The sequence below is a fragment of the Cibotium barometz genome, chromosome 29 (genome assembly GCF_041138505.1).
Source record: "Cibotium barometz isolate CiBa-2024 chromosome 29, ASM4113850v1, whole genome shotgun sequence".
NCBI classification, from domain to species: domain Eukaryota; kingdom Viridiplantae; phylum Streptophyta; class Polypodiopsida; order Cyatheales; family Cibotiaceae; genus Cibotium; species Cibotium barometz.
In genome coordinates, this window is record NC_141074.1 from 12,649,491 (window position 1) to 12,673,597 (window position 24,107).

General features: G+C 39.6%; 1 protein-coding gene across 1 annotated transcript; it reads right to left on the bottom strand.

Moving 5' to 3' along the window:
* Positions 1–547: 547 nt before the first annotated feature.
* LOC147621860 (uncharacterized) lies at positions 548–9,628 on the bottom strand. The gene is made up of 2 exons (XM_086823512.1): positions 8,696–9,628; positions 548–625 (listed from the first exon to the last, which is right to left on the bottom strand). The coding sequence occupies exons 1-2, from the start codon at positions 9,626–9,628 to the stop codon at positions 548–550; spliced, it is 1,011 nt and encodes a 336-aa protein (XP_086679638.1).
* Positions 9,629–24,107: the final 14,479 nt, after the last annotated feature.

Below are 24,107 nucleotides of genomic sequence, written 5' to 3' on the forward strand. Positions count from 1 at the left end.
GAGTTGAGGAGGAGTCTTACAAACATGCTTCTTTACCATATTGAATTCCCCCATAATGAATGATACATGGGCAATGAATATCCAACCTAGCAATCTGGTCCCACATCTCCACTCTAATCTTATGATTATGAGCTGCATATATGTTGACTATCCACACCTTCTCTTCATCTACTTGAATCTCCACAACTAAGATTCTACCATTGGGATGATTAGTAATAATACTAGGTTTTAAGTCCTTCTTAATAATAGTCAAAACCCCACTAAAGCCTGAATTCACTGCCCATACAAAACCATCCAATCTCTAAACCTCTCGTTTCTCCAACACTTCATACCAAATAGATTATGTTCCTAAATTGCAATGACTGACAACCCCCAAGCCTTCACTAACCCCCAAAGGCCGAGTTCTTCTTCTTGTCCCTTAATCCCTTAGCATTCCAAGTGCACCCCTTCACTTCACTTTTCCTAATCATTCCAGGGAAGTAGCCGGAACCATCTCCATTTTAGCCTCCTCTTTCCTAGCTGATCTTTCCCTTTTCCCCCCCTCACCTCATTGGTGAATGTATGGAGATGAGGTCCCCACGTCCCTCTGCTGCTCCCGTTGTTGAGCATAATCACTGATGTCTCCCTTGAAATATTGTTGCACTAAATCATTAAGAATGTGCAAAAGAGGTCATATACAAGAACTAAAGCACACCTCGTCCCAGTCCACGCTGATGCAAGGCCAATGTAGTCCCTTGCATGCTCTAGCAAGGGTCCCAGTTCCGACAAAGCAATCTAGAATTACATCCCCTCAATTGGTGAATGTCCTGAATGAGTAACCACTTGTTGCCAATACATGCTTCTTTCATTTACATATATATATTTGAACGAGCAACAATACAAAAGACAACGAATATAGAACGAATACACTACTTGAAAAACGAATTGCAAAATGAAGTAAATGCCACATGAAGCTCTAGTCTTACCTTGCAAAAGCCTCATTGTGCTCAGCAACATATCGAATAGGATTCCCATCTTCATCCAACATGTATGGGTGGGTTTGGGGGAAATTTTTTGGCGAGCATTTTCCAGTGAGCGATTCCAGCGCTTTTTTCTCTCTCGACTCTCTGTTTACTCTCACTCCCTCACTCTTGCACTCTCTCCCTAGGATCCTCTTTCATTCTCTCTCTCTCTCGATCTCACTCTTGCACTCTCCCTAGGATCCTCTTTCATTCTCTCTCTCTCGATCTCACTCTTACATCCATGCTCTCCCTCTCTCTGTAAACCCCCTGTCTTATTTTTTATCTCTTTACACCCCTATGCTAACTCCTCATCTCTTGATGCAACTCAAAATTAATATACAAGGTACAAGATACAGCCCACTCCCTCTCTCTATGTTAATCCAATTCTAGGATTATTAAGAGCTACCGCCATTATCTTACATCAAGGAGTCACGGTAGATACACCAAAGGGTCATACATTCAAGATATGAAGAAATTCATGGATATACTATGAGAGTAGTTATTGTAATAGCATTAGGCCTCTTATGATCCTAAAGTGCCGGTCGGCCATAGTTTAAGTGAGTGTGAACACTTATGGCCATGTATATAAGTGAATTTCTCTCATAATATAACAGACTCTCCCATTGTGCAACTGAGTCTTACTCTTGCTAATCCTCTTGCTAATCTCTCTCCCTAATGCATGCTAGTGAGTGTGTGTGAGTGAAGTGAGGTGAGAGGAGGGATGAGGACTCGTAGTGCAATGTGGAGATGTGACAACGCTCGTGGAGACGCGGTGGAATTGCTTCTCAAGGAGTTGTAGAGCTTGGAGACCTCAAGGGTTACAAGCTCGGCCATTGGAAAGATCCTCACGAGACAGTTACGGTTCACTAGGTAATCTCTTTTTGGATGTGTTTCACGGAGGGTTAGGGTGAGCCATAACATTTTTGTCACCGCTCTGCCGAGCCATCCCTTGGCTTTTTCCATTGTTTTGCCTCTAATCTACACATAACCCATTGCCCATTATCTTGATTAATGGTTTCCCATGAAAAAGATGTGGATTTGATGGTGATTTGTGTGAGATTTGGTGTAGAATAGCTATCTTTTTTGTTTTTTGAAAAGAATATGGGTAAATATGACAAAACAATAGACCCTGTTCTATTGCAATTTTTCTCTATCCCCCTCTTGCTAGGAGGCAGTGTCCTTAGCTCTTCTCCCCCCCCCTCCTACCCCATGTGAAGAGACTTATAGCAGCCTTCTCCCCTTCAGCAAAACATTTTTAAGGACATCTCACAATTCCCCCCCTCCCCCCCATTTGCGTGGACTTTAGTAAGAGGTTTTAGCCTTGCACTGTGGTCTTTTGCTCATACGGTGAGCAAACAATCTCAGAATTGAGATATGGCTGGAGCGTTTCGACGACAGCGAGCCCTACAAGATGACGTCCAAGATGGCCCCTTCTCGAAAACGTCAAAATATTACCTTCTGAGAGGAGCACGCAATAAACGAGATTAGAGAAGCTGCTCCCAATGTGGCTCCAACCCTCCCTTTGCAAGCTACTCAAGGAAATGGTGCCCAGGTTAGCTTGGTCATCTTTTAAAGAAGAGTTTTTTTTAAATATTAGTGTTAATAAATGTGTATCTTTTCCTTTTAAAATAATGACATAAAATTGTATGAAGTTACGAATTAAGTGATGATGTATTTAATGAATTGCATTGAAATTGTTATCTTACAGAGTGCAAGTTTTTCCTGGCTTCGACGCTAACTCCGTTCCGTGCTTGTGTAGCCAGGCGGCGTCATTAGAAAAGCCCGAGAATGGCCCAAGGTATCCCTTATACCATTGGGAGAATAAGGTTTGCCGATTGAGGCGAGAGATTATGATGCTGTCTAGTTCTGAGGGCCCAGGCTAGTGCGGTGAATAAGCCCACCCTAGTGTGCAGACATCCCTCTGAGGGGCGGGAGGATCGAGCGATGGAGCCTGAGAGGGCGACAGGCCGGCTTGAGTCCTCGCTAGCAGCCGACAATGAGGTGTATGGTCCCGCAGGGTTTTGCCCAGCATGTAGAGGCTGGAAAATAATTCTAGATCATCGGCAGTATAAAGGAAAATAATAAGAGAGCCGATTTTGGCTTGTATGGAATTGATTCATGTATAAACTTTTTATATATATCTTGTCTTTGGCATTATTGTATTGTGGAAAAAGACTGTTTTAAAAGGGCCTTAATTAAGAAACATGTTTATTTATGTCAAATAGTGTGGTAGGATTAATTAGAAAACAAATTGACACGTGAGTAGGGTGGAAAGTGGGAGGATGGAATGCCCTGACGGCACCATCCTACGGACGGGTGGGCCCGATTAGTCGGGTAGCTTTCCAACAGATTAAGAGAAAGCCCTACGCTAGATAAATAGGTTCTTGGCCAACTCTATTCTAGAAGACTAGGCCAGCGGGGCTGTGCCTTGCATGGATGAGGAAAAAAGCGTTACCTCTAGAAATCAAGTCTAGTAGTTGCCCGATTTATGATCAATTACCCTATGGGTGATTTCATTTTTAGAAGATCACGCTCCCCCTGTGCGGGATAGGACTAGATAAATAGGTTCTTGGCTAACTCTATTCTAGAAGACTAGGCCAGTGGTTGTGCCTTGCATGGATGAGGAAAAAAGCGTTGCCTCTAGAAATCAAGTCTAGTAGTTACCCGATTTATGAGATCAATTACCCAATGGGTGATTTGATTTTTAGAAGATCACGCTCCTCCTGCGGGATAGGACTAGGTCTTACCTATGAATCGTATCCTTGAATCTCTACATGGTCAAGGTGTTGATGAATAGGAAATTTTCTCCAAGTTAAGACTTAGTGGACTATCTTAAGTGTTTTCCCTATTTTAGAAGGGGGAAACCTTACATGATATAATGTGAATGGATATAGGAATGATGTGAATGGATGTAGGAATGATGTGAATGGATGTGAACGGATATAGGATGATGTGAATGGATGTAAGAATGATGTGAATAGATGTGAACTGATGTAGGATGATGTGAATGGATGTGATATGATGTGACTGGATGTAAGAATGGTGTGAATGGATGTGATATGATGTGATTGGATGTGAACGGATGTAGGATGATGTGAATGGATGTAGGAATGATGTGAATGGATGTGAACTAATGTAGGATGATGTGAATGGATGTGATATGATGTGACTGGATGTAGGAATGGTGTGAATGGATGTGATATGATGTGACTGGATGTAGGAATGGTGTGAATGGATGTGATATGATGTGACTGGGTGTAGGAATGGTGTGAATGGATATGAGTTGATATAGGAATGATGTGATTGGATGAATTAATGTAGAAAATGTGAGATAATAATAAATGACATGGAATAATGAGAAATGACGTGGAATGGGATGATGAGAAATGATGTGGAATGATGAGAAAAGATGGGAATTCTGTTTGGAACTGTATTTGTAGATGAAACCTGTTTTTTTTAAAGATTGTTTTATGTCAAGAATGCTGGGGAACACCATATTGGAAAATTTGGGAATTTCCTAAGTCCCACTTTGAGAAATAGACCTATTTTTTGTGCATTTTGTATAGAAATATTTGTATTTTTATAGCCAAACCTAAAAGTTTACCTTATCTATGAGAATAAAGCAAATTAAATGTTGAAAAAATAACTAGAAAACTATAGAGTATGTGTGTTTTCCTAAGGAATTTCTTCTTTACTTCACTTTATATTAATACATGATGCTTGGACATCAATGCATTCTCTCTCTCTCTCTCTCTCTCTCTCTCTCTCTCTCTCTCTCTCTCTCTCTCCAACCCTTGACCTTTGACTACATATGCATAGTCGCCATACAATATAATAGTATGGTTATAATTCTGGTTAGCTCTTTCTAGTAAGTTGGAAAGAATATGTATGTGTGGTTAATAGTCTCGAAAAGAAAATCCCAAAAAAATATTACTTAGAATTATTTGAGATCAAAGCACACTATATTCTTTTTGTCTATATTTGTGCTGAATGTTTCTAAGTTGGAAAAAGGATATCTACGTTACCCTTGAAAATAAAAATCAAAACAACAATAATGAGACTAATTTGAGATTTAATATATCTAGTATACTTTGCATTCATACTGCAGTCATTTAATATCAAAGCACAGTTGGTATATTTTTTCATCAAAGCCCGTTCTCTCCATCAAAATATAGTTGGAATATCACTCTTCCACGATGATCTTGTTTACAAAACAATCAAGTCTTCTATGAAATCACAACCCAAAAACCTTGAGCTAGTCTCCAATTATAAACACCAAGGTATAAGTTAGAGACATGAATGTATTGTTGCCTTGTCACATCATTTTTGCGGAAGGTAAAATTCTAAAGTTTTTTAATGAAGTGTCTAGCTACATGACCACAAGATACTTCATAAAAGTATATTTTTGACCGTGTGGCCAAAGATCACAAAAGACAATATTATAGGACTATTGAATTAAGAAGCAACAATGCATATAGTTGCAATGAACATTTTAGAATATATTTCCATACACACATGCTACAACACTTCCCACATTAATATGCATACACGACATATGTGTAGATCATACTTAGAAAAACATATTTTAAGAGGAAAAATATTCGACCATGTGGCCAAATATCAATAGACACCAACTTGATACCTTTGATAATATAAGTCATACCAATATTTCAATCAAAGCAGTGCAATTGCAATTGGCAAAAGCATTGTAGCTATATGATACAAAAAAAATTCTTCCTATATATTTGACCATGTGGTAAAACATCAAAAGATCCAACACTTTAGACAAATATTTGGATCAAAGTAATGCAATTGGAATTGATTCAAGCATTCTAGCTACCATACAAGAAATTGCTTCTTCCAATATAACTTCAACAATATACTTGAAAATAAAATTCAAAACAACAATACCGAGACTAATTTGAGATTTAAACTTTTCTAGTATATTTTGCATTCATGCACGCATTCATTTAATATCAAAGCACAATTAGTATACCTTTTCATAAAAACACATTTTCTCCATCAAATTACATTTAGAATATCATTCTTCATTGAGGAGCTTGTATATAATACAATGAATTCTTCCATGAAATCACAATCCAGAAATCTTGAGCTAGTCTCTCTGATGTTGAACGCATTTATAAACACCAAGGTACAAGTTGTAGAAAAGAGTGTATTATTTTTGTGTCACATCATTTTCGTGGAAAGTACAAATTTTGAAGGTTTTTTATGAAGTGTCTAGCTACACGACCATTTATGTAGTCATCCTTATATCCTAGCTGATGAGCAAGTTGCATTGCTTCCATATCCTTTAGAGTAGAAACCAAAGGAATCCGCTTTAACCTCGATACTTGTGAGACACCCAATGGATGGGTTGGATGAATTGAGACTCTTGATGATGATCCTTGTAGAATTGATGATCTCTTCAAGCAAGAAGTGATTGAAGATTGTTTCATATATATTCCATCTCCACGATTGATGTTCTTGGGTTGTACTGATGATGAAGAAGATGACATAGCATTATCATCTCCTTTAAGCCATGTGTCAATCACAACCTTGAATTGTGTGTACAACTCATGTCCATATTGAACTGGCTCAAGTCCATATCGATCAAATTTTATGACTTCACATGCATCATGGGATCCACTTAAGCGAGTCAAGTAGGGTAGAAGTTCCTCAATCAAGATTGAGTCTCCTTGGTTAACATCAAATGTCTGTGGATAGATGCAGTTCTCAAGAGGGTTAGGACACCCCTTGTAGGGACTATCATCTATCAAAATAGTCTTGCTATGTTCACAAACATTGCCATATTCGTTCCACACATACTGAAGGGGCTTAAACATTGCTTCCACCCCCATCTTGTCTGGCCGATAGATGATCTTGAGTGGATGCGTATGGCATTTCTCCTGTCCCCAAATCATGAAAAAAGGATATCTCCTTTTTGCATAGCTCTCCAAGCAATTGATTATTGCGATGACATTTTTGTGTGAAGCTGTAGACCAAACTCCCACTTGGAATCTTGCAAATGTAGCTTCAAGAAACTCAATGCATCCTGGTCGAAGAACAACCCATTGCTTGCCCACTCGAAAACTTTGGAACCTCTTTGATGTGGAAAAACAACGTTGTAAAAGAAGACCATTGAGATCAAGTATCACACATAGTTTGGTAGCACTTTTCGCCAAGGCCACATCACTTACTTTGTTTGCTCTGCTCAAATCTGCCAAATATGCAAATAGACTATTCTTAGTCAAATTTGAATCATTCTATCATACAACACAAAGGTTAAGAACAAAATAGACATCTAGTCTCTTACAAGTTTTTTTTTCATTTTAGAGCTAGTAAGCTAAGATAAAAACATTATATATAGTTCAATAGGGCTAAGTTTATAGTTCAATAGGGCTAAGTTTATTATACTATTCCATATATACATTGTATAAGACATTAAATTTAATATGCAAATAGTATGCATGGATGGTAGATACTTCATCAAAATATATTTTTGACCATCTGGCAAAAAAATCTCAAAAAGTAATATTATATGACTATTGAATTAAGATACAACAATGTATATAGTTGCATTGAACATTTTAGAATATTTTTCCATACACACATGCTACAATATTCCACATTGATGTGCATGTAGGACATGCATGTTGAGCATACTTAGAAAAACATATTTCAAGAGAAAAAATATTAGATCATGTGGCCTAATATCAATAGACACCACATTGACACCTTTGATAATACAAGTCATACCAATGTTTCAATCAAAGCACTGCAATTGAAATTGAAAAACTCAATGTAGTTGTATGACACAAAACATTTTCTTCTAATATATTTGACCACATGGCAAAATATTGAAGGACACAAAACTTTAGAGAAAACCAATACCAACATTTGGATCAAAGTAATGTAACAGCAATTGATTGAAGCATTCTAGCTATACCGTACAAGAAAATATTTCTTCCAACATTATCATGTACTTCATACTTGTATTTTAATACAGAAGCACAAACTTTTTGCAACCAATTTTAGGTACAATATGATGAAAATATTTCTAGAAATAAGGACTCTTAAACAATAAACACAAAATTGAGAGAAATAGGCTTGTAAGGCTTGCTTTAGATAGCACCACTAAATGAGAAAATATGTAGGAAATATTATGTCATGAAATCATCCTCCAAAACACAAGTTCAACCTTACACCATAGTGTTCTCATTGACAAAAGTTAGAGATAGAGAGGTTCAAACACCTGAAGTAGCCTTCAACCTCTCTTTCATAATAATATTTGCTATGTCTTGGCTTGATTCATCCACACCCTCCGGCGGTAGGTCAAGAGCTAGAGCACCAATGGGAGGAACCTCTTGAGCACTTGTAGGTGGGTTGGCGCTCTCATGGGCTCTCCAACATGCCGCTTCAATCTCTCTTTGCTCTTGACTATTGCACACCACTGCAATAGTCTTCATGTGATGTTCCAATGCGAGCGTTGATGCAACACCACATGAGAATATATCACATACAACCTCATGTGCATCATTGAATGCCTTGATTGTAGCCTTGATGACCTTCTTTTTCTTTCTAAATATGGCCTTTGCAATAATTTGTTCTTCTTCAAGCTCTCCATCCTTTCCTTCTTTGTCAATGGCTTCAATGGATTCATTATCCAAAATGCATGGCTTGTTGGAATTTCCAACATATCGATCTAGATTGATGAAGCTTTTCTCCATGGTCACAAGTGTCAACACAACAAATGAATCCATGGCCCCAAAAGCAAGACTCTTGGCCATTGGTAGGAAGTCAACACTTCCAACTTGCATATGGTACTTGCATGAAAGATTCTCAAGGGCCTCCTCCATAGCTGCCATTTGTTTGCGGTTGAGAAATGACAACAAAATGAATTGTTTAGGCTCACATGTCATTTTTAACAATGTGAAGACCACCTTTCCAAACATGATAGAATCCCATGTCATGCCCCCAACTCCATGTGCCGCTTCTAGGACAACCACACCAATGGTAATAGGATCTTTATACACATTGTATATAAGATCGAATGCCGCAAGGTTGCACCCCACAATATATACTTGCCAAGGTAAGCTAGTAGAAGAATGAAGAGGATCTTGCTTCTTCACAATAAGAAAGTTCACAATGTCTTTTGCACCATTTGGTAATGGTCCTGCATCAGCCCCACGTGTGAGCTTTTTTGACACCCAATCACTGCAAACACCTAAAATCTTTGTGTATACATCGTTGGTGATGTCGTATTCAGCAACAAGATCTTCCCAACTCTTCATCATACTATTGCTAGCATGAGTTGAGGCATTGAAGAGAGAAACTAGCTCCTCATGGAGCACCCTATCTTGCTTGATTTGCTTTGCCCTTGTCTCCATGTCAACAACATCCTCTTTGTCCCATTTGTTTCTAAGAAAGACGATGTGTCCATCATTAACTTCCTTTTGTAATGTGAGGATGTCCCCATCCTTTAGACCCATAAGGCAACGAAAAGTTGCGGGAGAAGGCTGTCTTCCCTTCTTTGTGGTGGTATCCTCTTGAGATGAAAGCTCCCCCTTTGAGTATCTCTTCATGATGGTAATCCAACCATCAAATATCTCTTGTGTGCTCACTATCATATGACAATCACGTGATGCACACTTTTCTCCAATGTATTCTAGAAATCTCTATCAAAAATAAAATATGAAATGAGAAAGAAAACACCAAATGCATCTTGAATAAGACAAGCTAAGGTTGTACATCATTACCTCCCATGGTACTCTTTGAGGACTACCCTTTGGAAGCCCTTGTTGAGGTTTTGGTGGAGACCCAAATGCTATCCATTGATCCCTTACTTGTTGAAGTTGCTCAAGATAAGGACCATTCTTCATAACATTGTGGGATTCCATATTTGTCATCCTAGAAAGCTCAATGCACATTTCAGCAGGACAGTCCACCAAGATTCTTGCATTCCTTGTGGCATATAGATGTTTGGTTGCTAGGCATCGATGAGTGCTACTTAGGATATAGATCTTTGCCGTATGGATTGAGTGAAGACCTGATATGATCCAATAGGAGTAAGAATGTAGCTTATCCACTTCCACCTCGTCACGATGCATGGGTCGCTTCACATCACTCTCCTCCAAAAAGGGCATGAGGTATGCTACTGTTGCTGGATTCATGGGATTCTTTACAAAAGATGATGTCAACTTTTGCACATAATCCCAACAAAGTGTTCTATAGGCATATAAAGGTGGTGCCTCATAGCATCTACCAACATCAATAGGAAACTGTGTGGTTGAGCCAAATGGAAAGTATTTTTCAAACATGTGAAATCCTGAACCATCCTTTTTACCCTTCTTCTTAACCATGTCTGGAAAGTCAAAGGTTCTTTCAACACCCTTGACTTCAAGTGACACCAAAGGTGTTGCTTGGATTACTTGTGCCTTTGAAGATTGGTTTGTGTTGTCTAGAGGAGTGTTAGGAGGTACACTCACACCAAGAGCCTGTGAGTTTGAAGCTATTGATTGTGCTTGTGCATCTTGAATCTTTGTCCTCTTCTTTGGTCGAACACCATGTTTTGTAGGAGAAAGAAGTTCACTATGCTTGATAGACTCAAATGTAGCTATTATGTCATGTGTGCCTGATATCTCCTCTGGGAGGCTCCAACCCATTGCTCTCAAAGAGTATACTTCATCCTCTTTTATATGTGTAGATTGAAAAGATAAGGGATCCAGGTTGTATTCAATGTTCTTTCCCTTGATCTTTACTACAATACATGGGATCCCTTCCTTCCCAGCACATCCATCCATCAACCCCTCAATGATCCCAACTCGATCATATGTTGAATCCTCAAGCTTTGAAGCATAAGGACATTGTTTGCCCTTTTTCCTTCTTTGTCATAAACATCCATAAACCAAGGCCACACAAAATCCCCACTAACTCCATCAATGATTTGATTCTCCTTCCTTGCCGAAGTAGATTTCTTTGCCATTGAATAAACCTACATAAGTACAAAAAATAAGATATATTAGAAACAAATCTCAAGTTTTGACCACATGGCCAAAGCTTTACTCAATAGTGTTATGATTACCATATGCATGCATAGGATTTGACCAATGTATGTCCAAATATCATCATAGAAAGGGTTTAAGTTAGAATTTAACCATATGGCAAGATATTGCATTGAATAAACCTACATAAGTACAAAAAATAAAATATATTAGAAACAAATCTCAAGTTTTGACCACATGGCCAAAGCTTTACTCAATAGTGTTATGATTACCATATGCATGCATAGGATTTGACCAATGTATGTCCAAATATCATCATAGAAAGGGTTTAAGTTAGAATTTAACCATATGGCAAGATATTGCATTGAATAAACCTACATAAGTACAAAAAATAAAATATATTAGAAACAAATCTCAAGTTTTGACCACATGGCCAAAGCTTTACTCAATAGTGTTATGATTACCATATGCATGCATAGGATTTGACCAATGTATGTCCAAATATCATCATAGAAAGGGTTTAAGTTAGAATTTAACCATATGGCAAGATATTGCATTGAATAAACCTACATAAGTACAAAAAATAAGATATATTAGAAACAAATCTCAAGTTTTGACCACATGGCCAAAGCTTTACTCAATAGTGTTATGATTACCATATGCATGCATAGGATTTGACCAATGTATGTCCAAATATCATCATAGAAAGGGTTTAAGTTAGAATTTAACCATCTGGCAAGATATTGCATTGAATAAACCTACATAAGTACAAAAAATAAGATATATTAGAAACAAATCTCAAGTTTTGACCACATGGCCAAAGCTTTACTCAATAGTGTTATGATTACCATATGCATGCATAGGATTTGACCAATGTATGTCCAAATATCATCATAGAAAGGGTTTAAGTTAGAATTTAACCATATGGCAAGATATTGCATTGAATAAACCTACATAAGTACAAAAAATAAGATATATTAGAAACAAATCTCAAGTTTTGACCACATGGCCAAAGCTTTACTCAATAGTGTTATGATTACCATATGCATGCATAGGATTTGACCAATGTATGTCCAAATATCATCATAGAAAGGGTTTAAGTTAGAATTTAACCATATGGCAAGATATTGCATTGAATAAACCTACATAAGTACAAAAAATAAGATATATTAGAAACAAATCTCAAGTTTTGACCACATGGCCAAAGCTTTACTCAATAGTGTTATGATTACCATATGCATGCATAGGATTTGACCAATGTATGTCCAAATATCATCATAGAAAGGGTTTAAGTTAGAATTTAACCATATGGCAAGATATTGCATAGAAATATTAGGTTTTGACCACATGGCCAAAACTTTATTCAATAGTGTTATGATTATAATATGCATGCATAGGATTTGACCATATGGCAAAAACTTTTCTCTTTCTAGTTTTACTCTGAGAAGGAATCTCTACCTAGCCTTGAGGCTTTTCCATATACAAGTGATCTTGATCCATATACAATTTCAGAACACAAAAAAGAACCATCTTTGTAAGCTAGGTGCTCATAGATTTTAGCTATAATTACATGCAACAATCAAACACAGGTGAGCATGGATTTTATCCATACTCTCATGCCACAATGAAAGGTTTATTTGTAATGCCAATTTTCATGTAGACATGGTCATAGGTTCATCATGGACCTATTATAGTGGAAGTGGCCAATTGATAATTCATATTCATGGGCTTTTGAAGAGATGTCTTCTATAGAATTTGACCATGTGGAAAAAACTTTGCTTTGTTTAGTTTTACTCTTAGAAGACACCTCTACTTGGCCAACTTCCTTGAGGCCTTTCAATATACAAGTGATCTTGTAATTAAGATGATTGAAAAAGAATTTTAGAACAGAAAAAGAACCATCTTAGTAACCTAGGTGTCCATGGATTTTAACCATGATTCCATGCAACAATCAAACATAGGTGCTCGTGGATTTTAGCCATACTATTATGCAACATTGAAAGAATACATGATTTTCTTACTTTTTTTCCATAATTTCAAATTTTGTTTGACATGAAATAGAGAGACAATGTGTTACATGTAACAATTGAGATACAAAGATTTGACCACAAGGCAAAAGCCTATGTGTCCAAAATGTTGAATGTAATAATTATAAGGTAGAATTTGACCATATGAACAAATCTTGTGACAATGGAGAGCACTAATGTTAGAGATCACTAATGGATATACAGAAGTGAGCATGGATTTTATCCATACTCTCATGCCACAATGTTTGGTTTTTTTGTAATACCAAATTTCATGTAGACATCGTCATAGATTCATCGTGGACATATTGTCATGAAAGTGGCCATTTGATAATTTATATTCTATGTGTAGCATGGGTTTTTGAAGGAGATGTCTTCTATAGAATTTGACCATATGGTAAAAACTTTGCTATGTTTGGTTTTACTCTTAGAAGACATCTCTACTTGGCCAACTTCCTTAAATCCTTTCAATGTACAAGTGATCTTGGATATAAGATGATTAAAAAAATTAGAACACAAAAAGAACCATCTTAATAACCTAGGTGTCCATGGATTTTAACCATAATTCTATGTAACAATCAAACATAGGTGCCCATGGATTTTAGCCATATTATTATGTGACATTGAAAGTATGCATGATTTTCTTACTTTCATCTGATTTTAGTCTGATATGTAATAGAGACACAACATGTTACGTCTAATAGTTGATGTACAAAGATTTCACCACAAGGCAATATCCTATGGCTATTTCAGAAAGAAGCTTTCATATTGACCATGGCTTTTGGCCACACAGTCACTTTTGTTTGAAGCATCATATAACCAGAAGTATATTTTTGTTACCTCTTTTGTAAGCACAAGTATATGTGTGTCTTGAAAAAGTCATTTCATGTGAAATGCATACATATACAGAGAATTATTCTACAATGTCCAATTAGTCTCTATTGTGCTACATGGATAGATCACTATTTTTTGCACAGCGAGTGATTACACATATGTGCAAGTAGTATATAGAAGTACGCTTATACAAGCAAGGTCAACGCAGCATACAAGAAGAATCAGCAAGACAGAAGCATTCTCAAGGGACAAGGTCGCATCTTTGCCAACCATAACAATAGCGTTGAAAAACTGATCAAGGTTAGTTTCATACTTGTTTTCTTATTTCTGCATTGTTTGTTTTTTCAAGTAGGCTCTTAGTCAAGAAACATTCTCGATTTTAAGAAAACTGGGTGTGAAGTTAACCATATTTTTATTTTTATGTCATGAATGTACTATATGATCTCATTTATCTTACTAGGCTAATTATGATTAAGAAAGATTACTTATATAATTAAGTATTATGAACCAGAAAATCAAGAAAACAAAGAACATGCAAGAGGCAAAGAGCCTACCTTTAAATGGCTATGGTTACGATGCTTGCTGGCAAAGTTCTGATTAGCGTCAATATTGTGAATGACTGTTGTTGTTGCGAAGCTTGCTGGAGAAGTCGCTTCTGATTAGCGTCTGATTAGCGTGTGAAGATAGAAACAAGAAGATGAAAAGAAGTAGATATGCAGATGAAACATACATGAAGGGTCAAAATCTTGCTTAAGCACAACTAAATCTTTTGATTAGAGAGCTTAGGTGAGGCGTAATGCAGAGAAAACATCACAGAGAGAGCAAGAACAAAAACCAGGGTCGAAAGTGCGAGCAAGAAGAAGAGTACATTTTTAGGAGAAGAGGGAAATCGTAGAGAGAGAAGATAGAAAGAGAGGGCCAAATTCAAATTCTTAGAAAAGGTTCACATCAGTAAAGGATATCTTCTTTAATGAAGCATATATTCTCAAGAATATATCACATTTAATGAAGAACATTTATAAAAAATGGACGTTTGACAATAAATGAAATTATTTAAAAAATCACTTTTAGGTTCACATCATTAAAGGATATCTTCTTTAATAAAGCATATATTCTCAAGAATATATCACATTTAATGAGAACGTTTATAAAAAATGGACGTTTGACAATAAATGGAATTATCTTTAAAAAATCACTTTTATCAAAGTTCGTAATAAGAATTAAGCCCCCGGACCCCGCCACTGGGGGCGTTGCCCCCCGTCCCCCCCGGACCCCCCCACCCACTGGGGACGTTGCCCCCCCGTCCCCCCCCGGACCCCCCACTGGGGGCGTTGCCCCCAGACCCCCACCAAGGGTGCTGCCTCCTAGACTCCCATTAGGGATCATTGCCCATAGCAACTAGTGCCTCAAATGTCGTTTAGAGTTTCCAAGAAATCCACCACTATAGTGAACAATATTATAATATTATTATATTTCAAAATATACTATTATAATATAATATTATTTTATATTATGATAATAAGTTATATTATTAAATATTATATTAAATAATAAATATTAAAATATTATGTTATTTAATATAATATTAATTTATTGATATATTTTTTATAAGACAACATAGAAAGTAATAAGTTAGTTACATAGGATTACTCATTTTGCATCATTTATTGCTTTGCTAAAAGAGTTCCTATGTCTATATAGATATTTCAAGAGGTGTTGAGGCTATTCTAATATTAATGCCATATAAAATAAGATTCATATCTTGCTATTCTATTTTCACGACCTTTACTTTTCATTATATGGATAAATCTACTCTTTTCAAATCTACTTTTTAATTTGACACAACTCATATTAGTTACTTCTTGATGTATATTACTGACAATGTGCACTACATTTAGGCCATAATACCAACTATTGGTATATGATTATTCAATTTTGCATCCAAAATTATTGCTTGTGCATGCACTAACATTTGTGCTTCCCAATATATTAATAACTATTCTACTTACCACGTGGACATAAACTTTGCACCAACCAAATCTTATTCATACTATGCCTGCAATACATTAAACCTTGAGAGGATTTGACCATGTGGCTAAAACATTCTCTACACTAGCACACAATAAATTGTCTTCCTTCGAAAAGTTACATGTGGCCTGTAAATATTTTAAGAACGATAAGCCTTGAGAGGATTCGACCATGTGGCTAAAACATTCTCTAAACTTGCACACCATAAATTGTCTTCCCATGGAAAAGTCACATATGATCTAAGTATATTTTAAGAATGATAATCCTTGAGAGGATTCAACCATGTGGCTAAAACATTCTCTACACTAGTTCACAATAAATTGTCCTCCATGAAAAAGTAACATATGATCTATAGATATTATAAGAATGATAAGGCTTGAGAGGATCGGACCATGTAGCTAAAACATTCTCTACACTAGCACATAATAAAGTGTCCTCCGCAAAAAAGTAACATATGATCTACATATGTTTTAGGAATGATAATCCTTGAGAGGATTCAACCATGTGGCTATAACATTCTTTACACTAGCACACAATATACTGTCTTCCATGGAAAAGTAACATATGATTTGTACATATTATAAGAACAATAAGCTTTGATAGGATTTGATCATGTGGCTAAAACAGTATCTACACTAGCACACAATAAATTGTCTTCCCATGGAAAAGTAACAGATGATCTACCCATGTCTTAAGAATGATAAGCCGTGCGAGAATTTGTCCATGTGGCTAAAACATTATGTAGACCATCACACACACCATGAATACTTTTTATACTAAAGTAAGATATGATGTGCATATATACTAAAGTAAGATATGATGTGCATATATTATAGGCTATTGAAGTTTTGGCCATATGGTCAAAGCATCCATTTCAAAATGAAGCAATGATGACTACATAGACATTTTTAATCTAGTAACTCAAGTAATCTAGATCAAGGATATACTACCATGTTCATTGAGAAAACAAGTTTTGGCCATGTGGTCAAATTTATTCTCTCTCTTATGATGTTGGAAAATGGAATACTGCACTAATTTTGCAATGTATACTTCAGCTTGTCATCTATTAATGCATGTTTTCATTATCAATGCTATGTGATTACTTGATGAATATAAGATCACTCAATCTCTTATGATTAAATGTCTTATGATGAATATAAGATCACTCAATCTCTTATGATTAAATGTCTTATGATGAATATAAGATCACTCAATCGCTTATGATTAAATCTCAAATTTTTTCACTTACTCAGGCAACATGGACCAAGACTTTCATTGTGGGGATCGTGTCAATTTGATGATGGATTGAGATGTTGTTGCACTTGGAACAGTATGTGCAATACGTCCAACTGACACATGCCAGATGGATTTTTGTCAGTTTCTATCGACAACTGCCTAAATGATGTAGCTTGCTTGCCATTTCCAAACAACAATGCAACAAAGGTCATTCAAGCAGTGGGTAGTTTTGTAAAGTGGGAAAAGAAAGATGTGGTGGTTGTTACAGGTGCCGTCATGATTGTTAATGATGATCATGCGGTGCCACCTTCTAATGATTTTAATGCTGTTGGAGATGAGGACACTCCAAGTATCCGTGAAAGTTGGAAAGAGCGTAAAGTGATGCTCTGGACAGAAGGCAATGAGAAGTACGTTGGAACAGGGATTATTCTCTTAACATTTCCATATGATGTGATTAACTTTGATCTATTAGGAGAAGAAGATGTGGGTGTGGTGGTAGATCAGATCCTTGATCCAACTACAGGGACAGACACATGTGACATGCTTCAGTGCGTCAATTTGGTTAGGTGGCCTATCAAACAGGTCACCTTTGATGATGGTACACCACTGCTACATGAACAGGAAACACAAGCTTTCACATCTCCAAATGAGAGCATAAAAGATGTGTGTGAGGAAACTGAGGACTTTATTTCAGGTTCAAAATCCATTTTCTTACAGAAGAGATCATATTGTATGATCAATAGAAGGCCTAGAATTCTTGCTCTCAAAGCTTCGAACTTGAGAACCTCAATGGAATCAGTTTTACTTGTTGCTACAATTGATTGTTGTCCTACAAAGTGTTGTCAATATGCTGATAGAGATGCAGTACACCAATTGCGGAGGCACTTCTGGGGGTTACGTTTGGAAGAATGTACCAACTATGTTTATGATGTTTTGGAGTCATCATGCCGCATTGACAATATGGGTACACAAAAATACAGTTTTATATTCAATGGGAAAGTTGTATGCAGTAGGGCATGGTATGGGATGCATGGCATCCCCAAAACATCTTTCTATAGGTATAGGTTGCATTTTGAGAATGGTGTAAGGAGGGCAATGCATGGCAATAAAGGAGCAATTAGAGCAGCTTGGGATCACACACAAATGGGCAGGGCAATCTTGAGAGACTTTATTGAGAAGAATGCAGAGCAAATGCCACATAAAAGTAGAACCATGCAGGATGGTTCCAGAGAGACACAATTGGTCATCCTAGATGTTTATAAGCAAATAGACATATGGGGAGAAGTGAATGCCACATTAGATGCTATTGGATGTAAGCAAATGTCTTTGTCCACATTCAATCGAATTTGGAATACAGAGTTCAAGCATGTCACCTTAGCAAAGACAAGCGAGTTCTCCAAATGTAGTGTCTGCTCAGAGATCAAAGAGCAACTTGCAGCAACCAAATGCCTTGAAGAATGCAACATACTATTGAGGAAGCGTCGAAGTCACATGCTGCAACAACAAAGTTATCGAAACATATACTATGGATGGCGTCTAGCATCAGTGCTAAATCCTGAAAAGAACTTGTGCATCATACATGACAAGATGGACCAACAAAAGACAGCTATCCCGAGGTTGAGAGTTCGATCAAAAGAGACAGATAGATCCACTCAACTACTAGTTTCCTTGACAGGCATGATCACACATGGGCATGGGGAAGGAAGATATGGGCACTTTGCGATTGATCTTTGGCCCCATGATCCTAACTTCACAGTTGCCTCATTGTCTCTGTGTTTCAAGAACTTGGAGCGACTTGACAGGCATGAAGCTGGTGATCTACAACTAGATGGAATGCCAAGATCAAGCTCTTTGTTGCTAAATGCTTTAAACTCAAGGAAAGCACTAGACTACCATCAACAAGGTTCTCATACTACTACACAAATGGAGGACATAATACTACAGGATGGACAACAAGGTTTTAGACGACTACCAGAGAACTTGTTGCTACAGCTAGATAATTGTGGATCAGAAAACAAAAACCGTTATCTCTTTGCATATTTATCATTGCTTGTGGCACGAGGGACCTTCAAGATGATCCAAGTTGGGTTTCTCATGGTGGGTCACACACATGAAGACATTGATGCAATGTTCAGCAAGTTCTCAAAGAAGCTTAGAACAAGCATGACATTCACTTTTCCTCACCTTATGCGGCATTTTCAATTGTGCCAGTCAACAAGGCCTTCTCCTTTTTTGTTGACACATGTACCAGACTTCAAGAGTTACATTGAAGGATACTTATGTGACTCCAAGGATGCACTTGTTGGTCACTCAAAACCACTTCACTTTCGTTTCTACATGCAAGGGGATACACCTCTAATGCAATACAAGATCCATCCTAAGTCAGTAGAATGGTTGCCAAGAGAAGGCGGTATTGAACTATGGAAAAGAGACTCAACAACAGGAAAGCCTACCCTTCCAAAGGGTCTTCCAACCTTGCTACCCATGTCTGAGTATATTAAAGATCATCAAGAGAGGTGGTAAGTGGAATCAAAGACTATCTCAAGTATTGGGAAAGATGGTCAAGTGTACAAGGTCCTGAAGCGGAGTACACAAAGTTCATAACACCAGTGATTGATTATTGGAAAACCATGCTCAAGCTCCAAATGTCCAAGAAGCAAGAGTATTCATGGACTTTTGGCCAAGGACACAAGCTGATACATTATTTCAAGACATAGATGATGTGGATGACTTTCTTGGCTTGGAGGAGTTGAATGACCACTACTGTGGTCCTCTCAGCAAGCGACCAAAAGATGCATTTCAACCAATGATAGATGTCAAGAAAGACGACTTTGTACTTGTTCGACCTTCACATCCAATATATCCAGTATGGCTTGGTGTTGCACAAAGTGAGGTTGATACAAATAAAAAATCAAGCAACTATCAAAAGATCTGTATACAATATTGGGCACCAGTTTGTGGTCGACAAAATGCTACAGATGAGGAGGTATATCAGAATTGCTGGGATAAATACTGGATGTGCAACAAGAAAGACCCTCACCGTTGGGAGAGAGTGGATACAATTGTTTTCTCTTGGATAACAAAAGCTACCAAAGCTCCCAAAAAAATTAAAATCCCTCCAAAGGTTGTCTTGAAGGCTAAAGCCAATCTACAAGAATCATTGGGCTAAAGACTTCCATGCTGGAGCCAAAGATAAGGTGTTTATTATCACCACCTATTTAAGATTTTATCAATATCTTCTACATATACAATAAATATACTTCACCAATATTCAAGGTTCCAAATTAATGAAATTCCCAAATTCACGGGATTCATTTTGATTTGGAATTCCCAAACTATTGGGAGATTCCCAAATTCTCGAATATGGTGTTGGGGAAGCATTTTGACCATCTTGTGAATGAGGTCATGGGGACCTAAGTGAGAAAGTTACGATAGAGCCGACGGAGAAGAACGTCTCGCGGGGCAAGATCAACCGAGGTCTTGACCAGCCTTGATTCGATTAAAATGGTGAGCTTCCGGTACGGTGGATGAGGGACCAAGGAAGCGGCCTATGAGTGAAGCTCTAGGTGACCTGGGAAGGACCCTAGAGGGTGCTGACCATATGGTGCTTGAGCTTTGGGTCGCTGAAGATACCCACACGTCCGTTTGGGAAAGAAAATGAGTTGGAGCTGTTTTCTCAACACGTGCATGGATCTGGTTGATTGACCTTGCTGTTCTTCAAAAACGGATGAGTTCATGGCTCTTTTACATGGATCTTGTTGGTTGATCTTGCTGATTCCCAACTGAGTGTCCATATGGTTTTTATGTGATTAAACTCCTGTACTATGTCAGAGATTGAGCTTGCCGAGGCCTTGAGGGTCCTGCCGCGACATAGTTGCCCAGGGGAGGACGGACTGACGCCGGCCTTTTTTATGCGCTATTGGGACCTTTTGGGGCCAGGCCTCCGCAGGGGCTTTCAGCATGTTTTGGACACTGGGGTGATGCCGCAGAGCTTTTCAGAGGGCTTGATCTATCTTATCCCCAAGGGGGAGGGAGTATCAGATGACATTCGGCATTGGAGGCCTATTATGATCCTCAATACTGTCTACTGTCTACAAGGGGGAGTTGATTCATGCTACTCAGACAGGATTTGTCAAGGAGCGCAGTATCCTTGACAACATCTTTACTTTCTGGGAGGCGACGGCCCGAGCTAGATTTCTTGGCGAGGACTTGGTCGTGATGCTTCTCGATTTTGAGAAGGCATACGATAGAGTTGATTGGGGTTTCTTAGAGGGCACTATGCTTCGCCTGGGCTTTGAGCCAGGATGGATCAGAGGGGTGGCAGCTCTGTATTCCACAGCTCGCAGCCAGGTGCTGATTGCAGGAGGACGGGGGCCGAGTTTTGAGCTGACCAGATCAGTCCGTCAGGGGTGTCCTCTCGCCCCTTTCCTTTTTCTTTTCTTTGCGGAGGCTATGAGTATGTATTTGACGGCAGAAGAGGTTGGTTTGAGAGGACTGCAGCTCCCAGTCCGGGGGGAGGACCTGCTTGATGCTGAGTTTGCAGACGACACGGGCTTATTTTTGCATGGCCATGAGGCCAATCTTATTTGGGCTGAGCAGTCGCTCCAGGTTTTTAGTGCAGCTTCGGGAGCATTGATCAATTGGCGCAAGATAGTGGCCTTTTGGATCAGTAGTGCTCCCACTCCGGCATGGAGCCCGGTCCCCGATTTTAGATGGATTCCTCCAGGCACAGCAGTGCGGTATTTGGGATGCCAGATTGGCCTAGATTTGTCACCTGAGCAGCAGATTGCCCCGCTTATTTTGAGCATTCGGAAGAAGCTATTGTATTGGAGTACAGCTCGACTATCCTTGGCTGGGAGGGTGGTGGTGGTGCTATTAGCGACCATGTGGTACATTACATCTTGCTGGATTTTCTCGAGCTCTTGCATCAGCCAGGTACAGAGGCTGATCAGGAACTTTCTGTGGTCTGGGAGGGACGGTCAGCCAGCTCGGGCAAAGGTTGCATGGGCAGTTATTACACTTCTGCTGGCTCAGGGCGGTTTGGGCATTATAGATCCAGTCGATCAAAGTAGAGCCTTATTGGGGAAGCTTATTGTTCGGGGGTTGCTTCCAGGCGCTGAGCCTTGGAAAGAGCTCCTCTTGCAGCGACTCTGCAGGCTCGGGCGCCCCCAGCAGGGGGTACTTGGGCACCAGAGATTCGCTGGATCTTCATAGAGATGAGGAGGACAGGCCTCAGTAGAGGATGGGAGGACAGATTTGCTTTGAGTATCCTGAGAGCTTGGGAGCTGCTGAGACCGGGGCTCTCTCAGCGGCCTCCTTCTTGTGTTGAGGAGCGGGCCAGGCAGCCGCTCATCTGGAGCCCAGCGGTTCGCACGGAGCAGGGTCATATGCTGGGTTCTCGGCCTCGTCTAGCCTAGGGACCTTTAGCGGCAGGCCCAGCTCATAGTTTTGGAGACTGGCAGGCTTTCTGCAGTCTACCAGAGGAGATCCAGGTGGAGAGGCTGAGTCACTTCATAGGGGGGTTGATTATGAGGGATGATATACAGGAGGCACTCTCACAGAGGAGTGGTTCACTCCTCTCGAGCCAGTGGCCCCACAGTGGATGGGAGCCTTTACACAGTTGGAGATCCTGATTGCTGTCAGAGCTAGCACTGAGGATGGCAGATGCCTCTACTATGAGATTCAGGATGAGGGCAGACTCCAGAGAGTGGAGGTGGAGTCGCCTTTGGTTGCAGAGTGCACCTTTCAGAGGATTCGGGTAGTGGCCGCCGCTTCTCGGAAGTGGCATATTGACCCCAACCTTGCTGTGATGTGCTCCCGGATTGGCGCATATGGGCATATGCAGTGCGCCCCTTGGCTCGGCTACAGTGGGACCCCAGGGAGTACGAGTGGCATGATCCTTATGCATCCCTTGAGGCCACAGAGATCACCTTTTTCCAGTATACTGTTCGGCTGGGACGGCATATTTTGACAGCGAGGAGGACGGTTTCTCCAGCGGGCAGCGGGGCATTGGCGACTACAGGGACTCTCACAGGAGTTCCTGGAGGATTTCTGGGCTCGGCTCTGGGCTAGTCGGCAGGCCCGCAGGATCTCGGCTTTTCAGTGGTGGCTGGTCGCCCACAGGGGCTCAGCAGTTGGCACTTGGCTTGTTTACAGCAGTCTTCCGGCAGCCTGCGTCCGATGCGGCCACCCTATGGAGACACAGAGACATTGCCTTTGGGACTGCCCTCAGGCACAGCAGATTTGGCTGCGGATGCTGCGTATTCTGGCTCCCCTCTCTCCAGAGGGTATGTTTACGTGGGGTGCCGTTGCTTGGTCGACTTCGTCAGGGCCTGCTACTATGGGCTATGAGATGGAGCAGGGCAGTCAGGCCATCAGATTTATTAGGGGCCAGCCTCGCCTGGTTCCGGCACCGGATTTCTCGTCCGCCAGTTGGACACAGGAGAGGGATTTACGATGGGAGCTCCTCAGCAGCCTCACCATCTGGTTCACCTGGAGGGCCCGGTGCTTTACGGCCTTTGTTGAGGGGAGATTGGAGCCACCAGCAGAGACTATACGAGGGATTTGGCAGGAGTTGATCCATACCCTGCGAGGACAGTACGACCGCATCTCGAGGAGACTCGGATGAGGCGATCTTACGGCGCCAGGCCTTTCACACCACTTGGCGCTGTGGCCCTTTCTACACCTCACACACGGGATCCCCCCGTTGGCACTACAGGCCACCTGTTTGGCTCTTCCCCCCCCTATTGTATGATTTAGTCGCTCAATTCTTTGTACTGATGCTTGTATTTTGCAGCACCTAGGGAGAGTCTCCCGGGCTGCCATGATGTATTCGCCGCTCTATCTCTCTTAGGAGCAGGAGAGATATTTTGTAGCCCTACGGGCGTTTTTATATAACTAATGAAAGGATCTTTTCTCGAAAAAAAAAGAACCTAAAATTGCTACAGGTAGAAGTGATGGAGAAATTCCGAACTTGGAAACCC

Coding starts and splice junctions, on each gene's coding strand:
- LOC147621860 (XM_086823512.1), bottom strand. CDS start 9,628: ATGATAGTGAGCACACAAGAGATATTTGATGGTTGGATTACCATCATG. Junction 626..8,695: donor TCATCAATCTAGATCGATAT/GTTGGAAATTCC, acceptor CAATATTTCAAG/GGAGACATCAGTGATTATGC.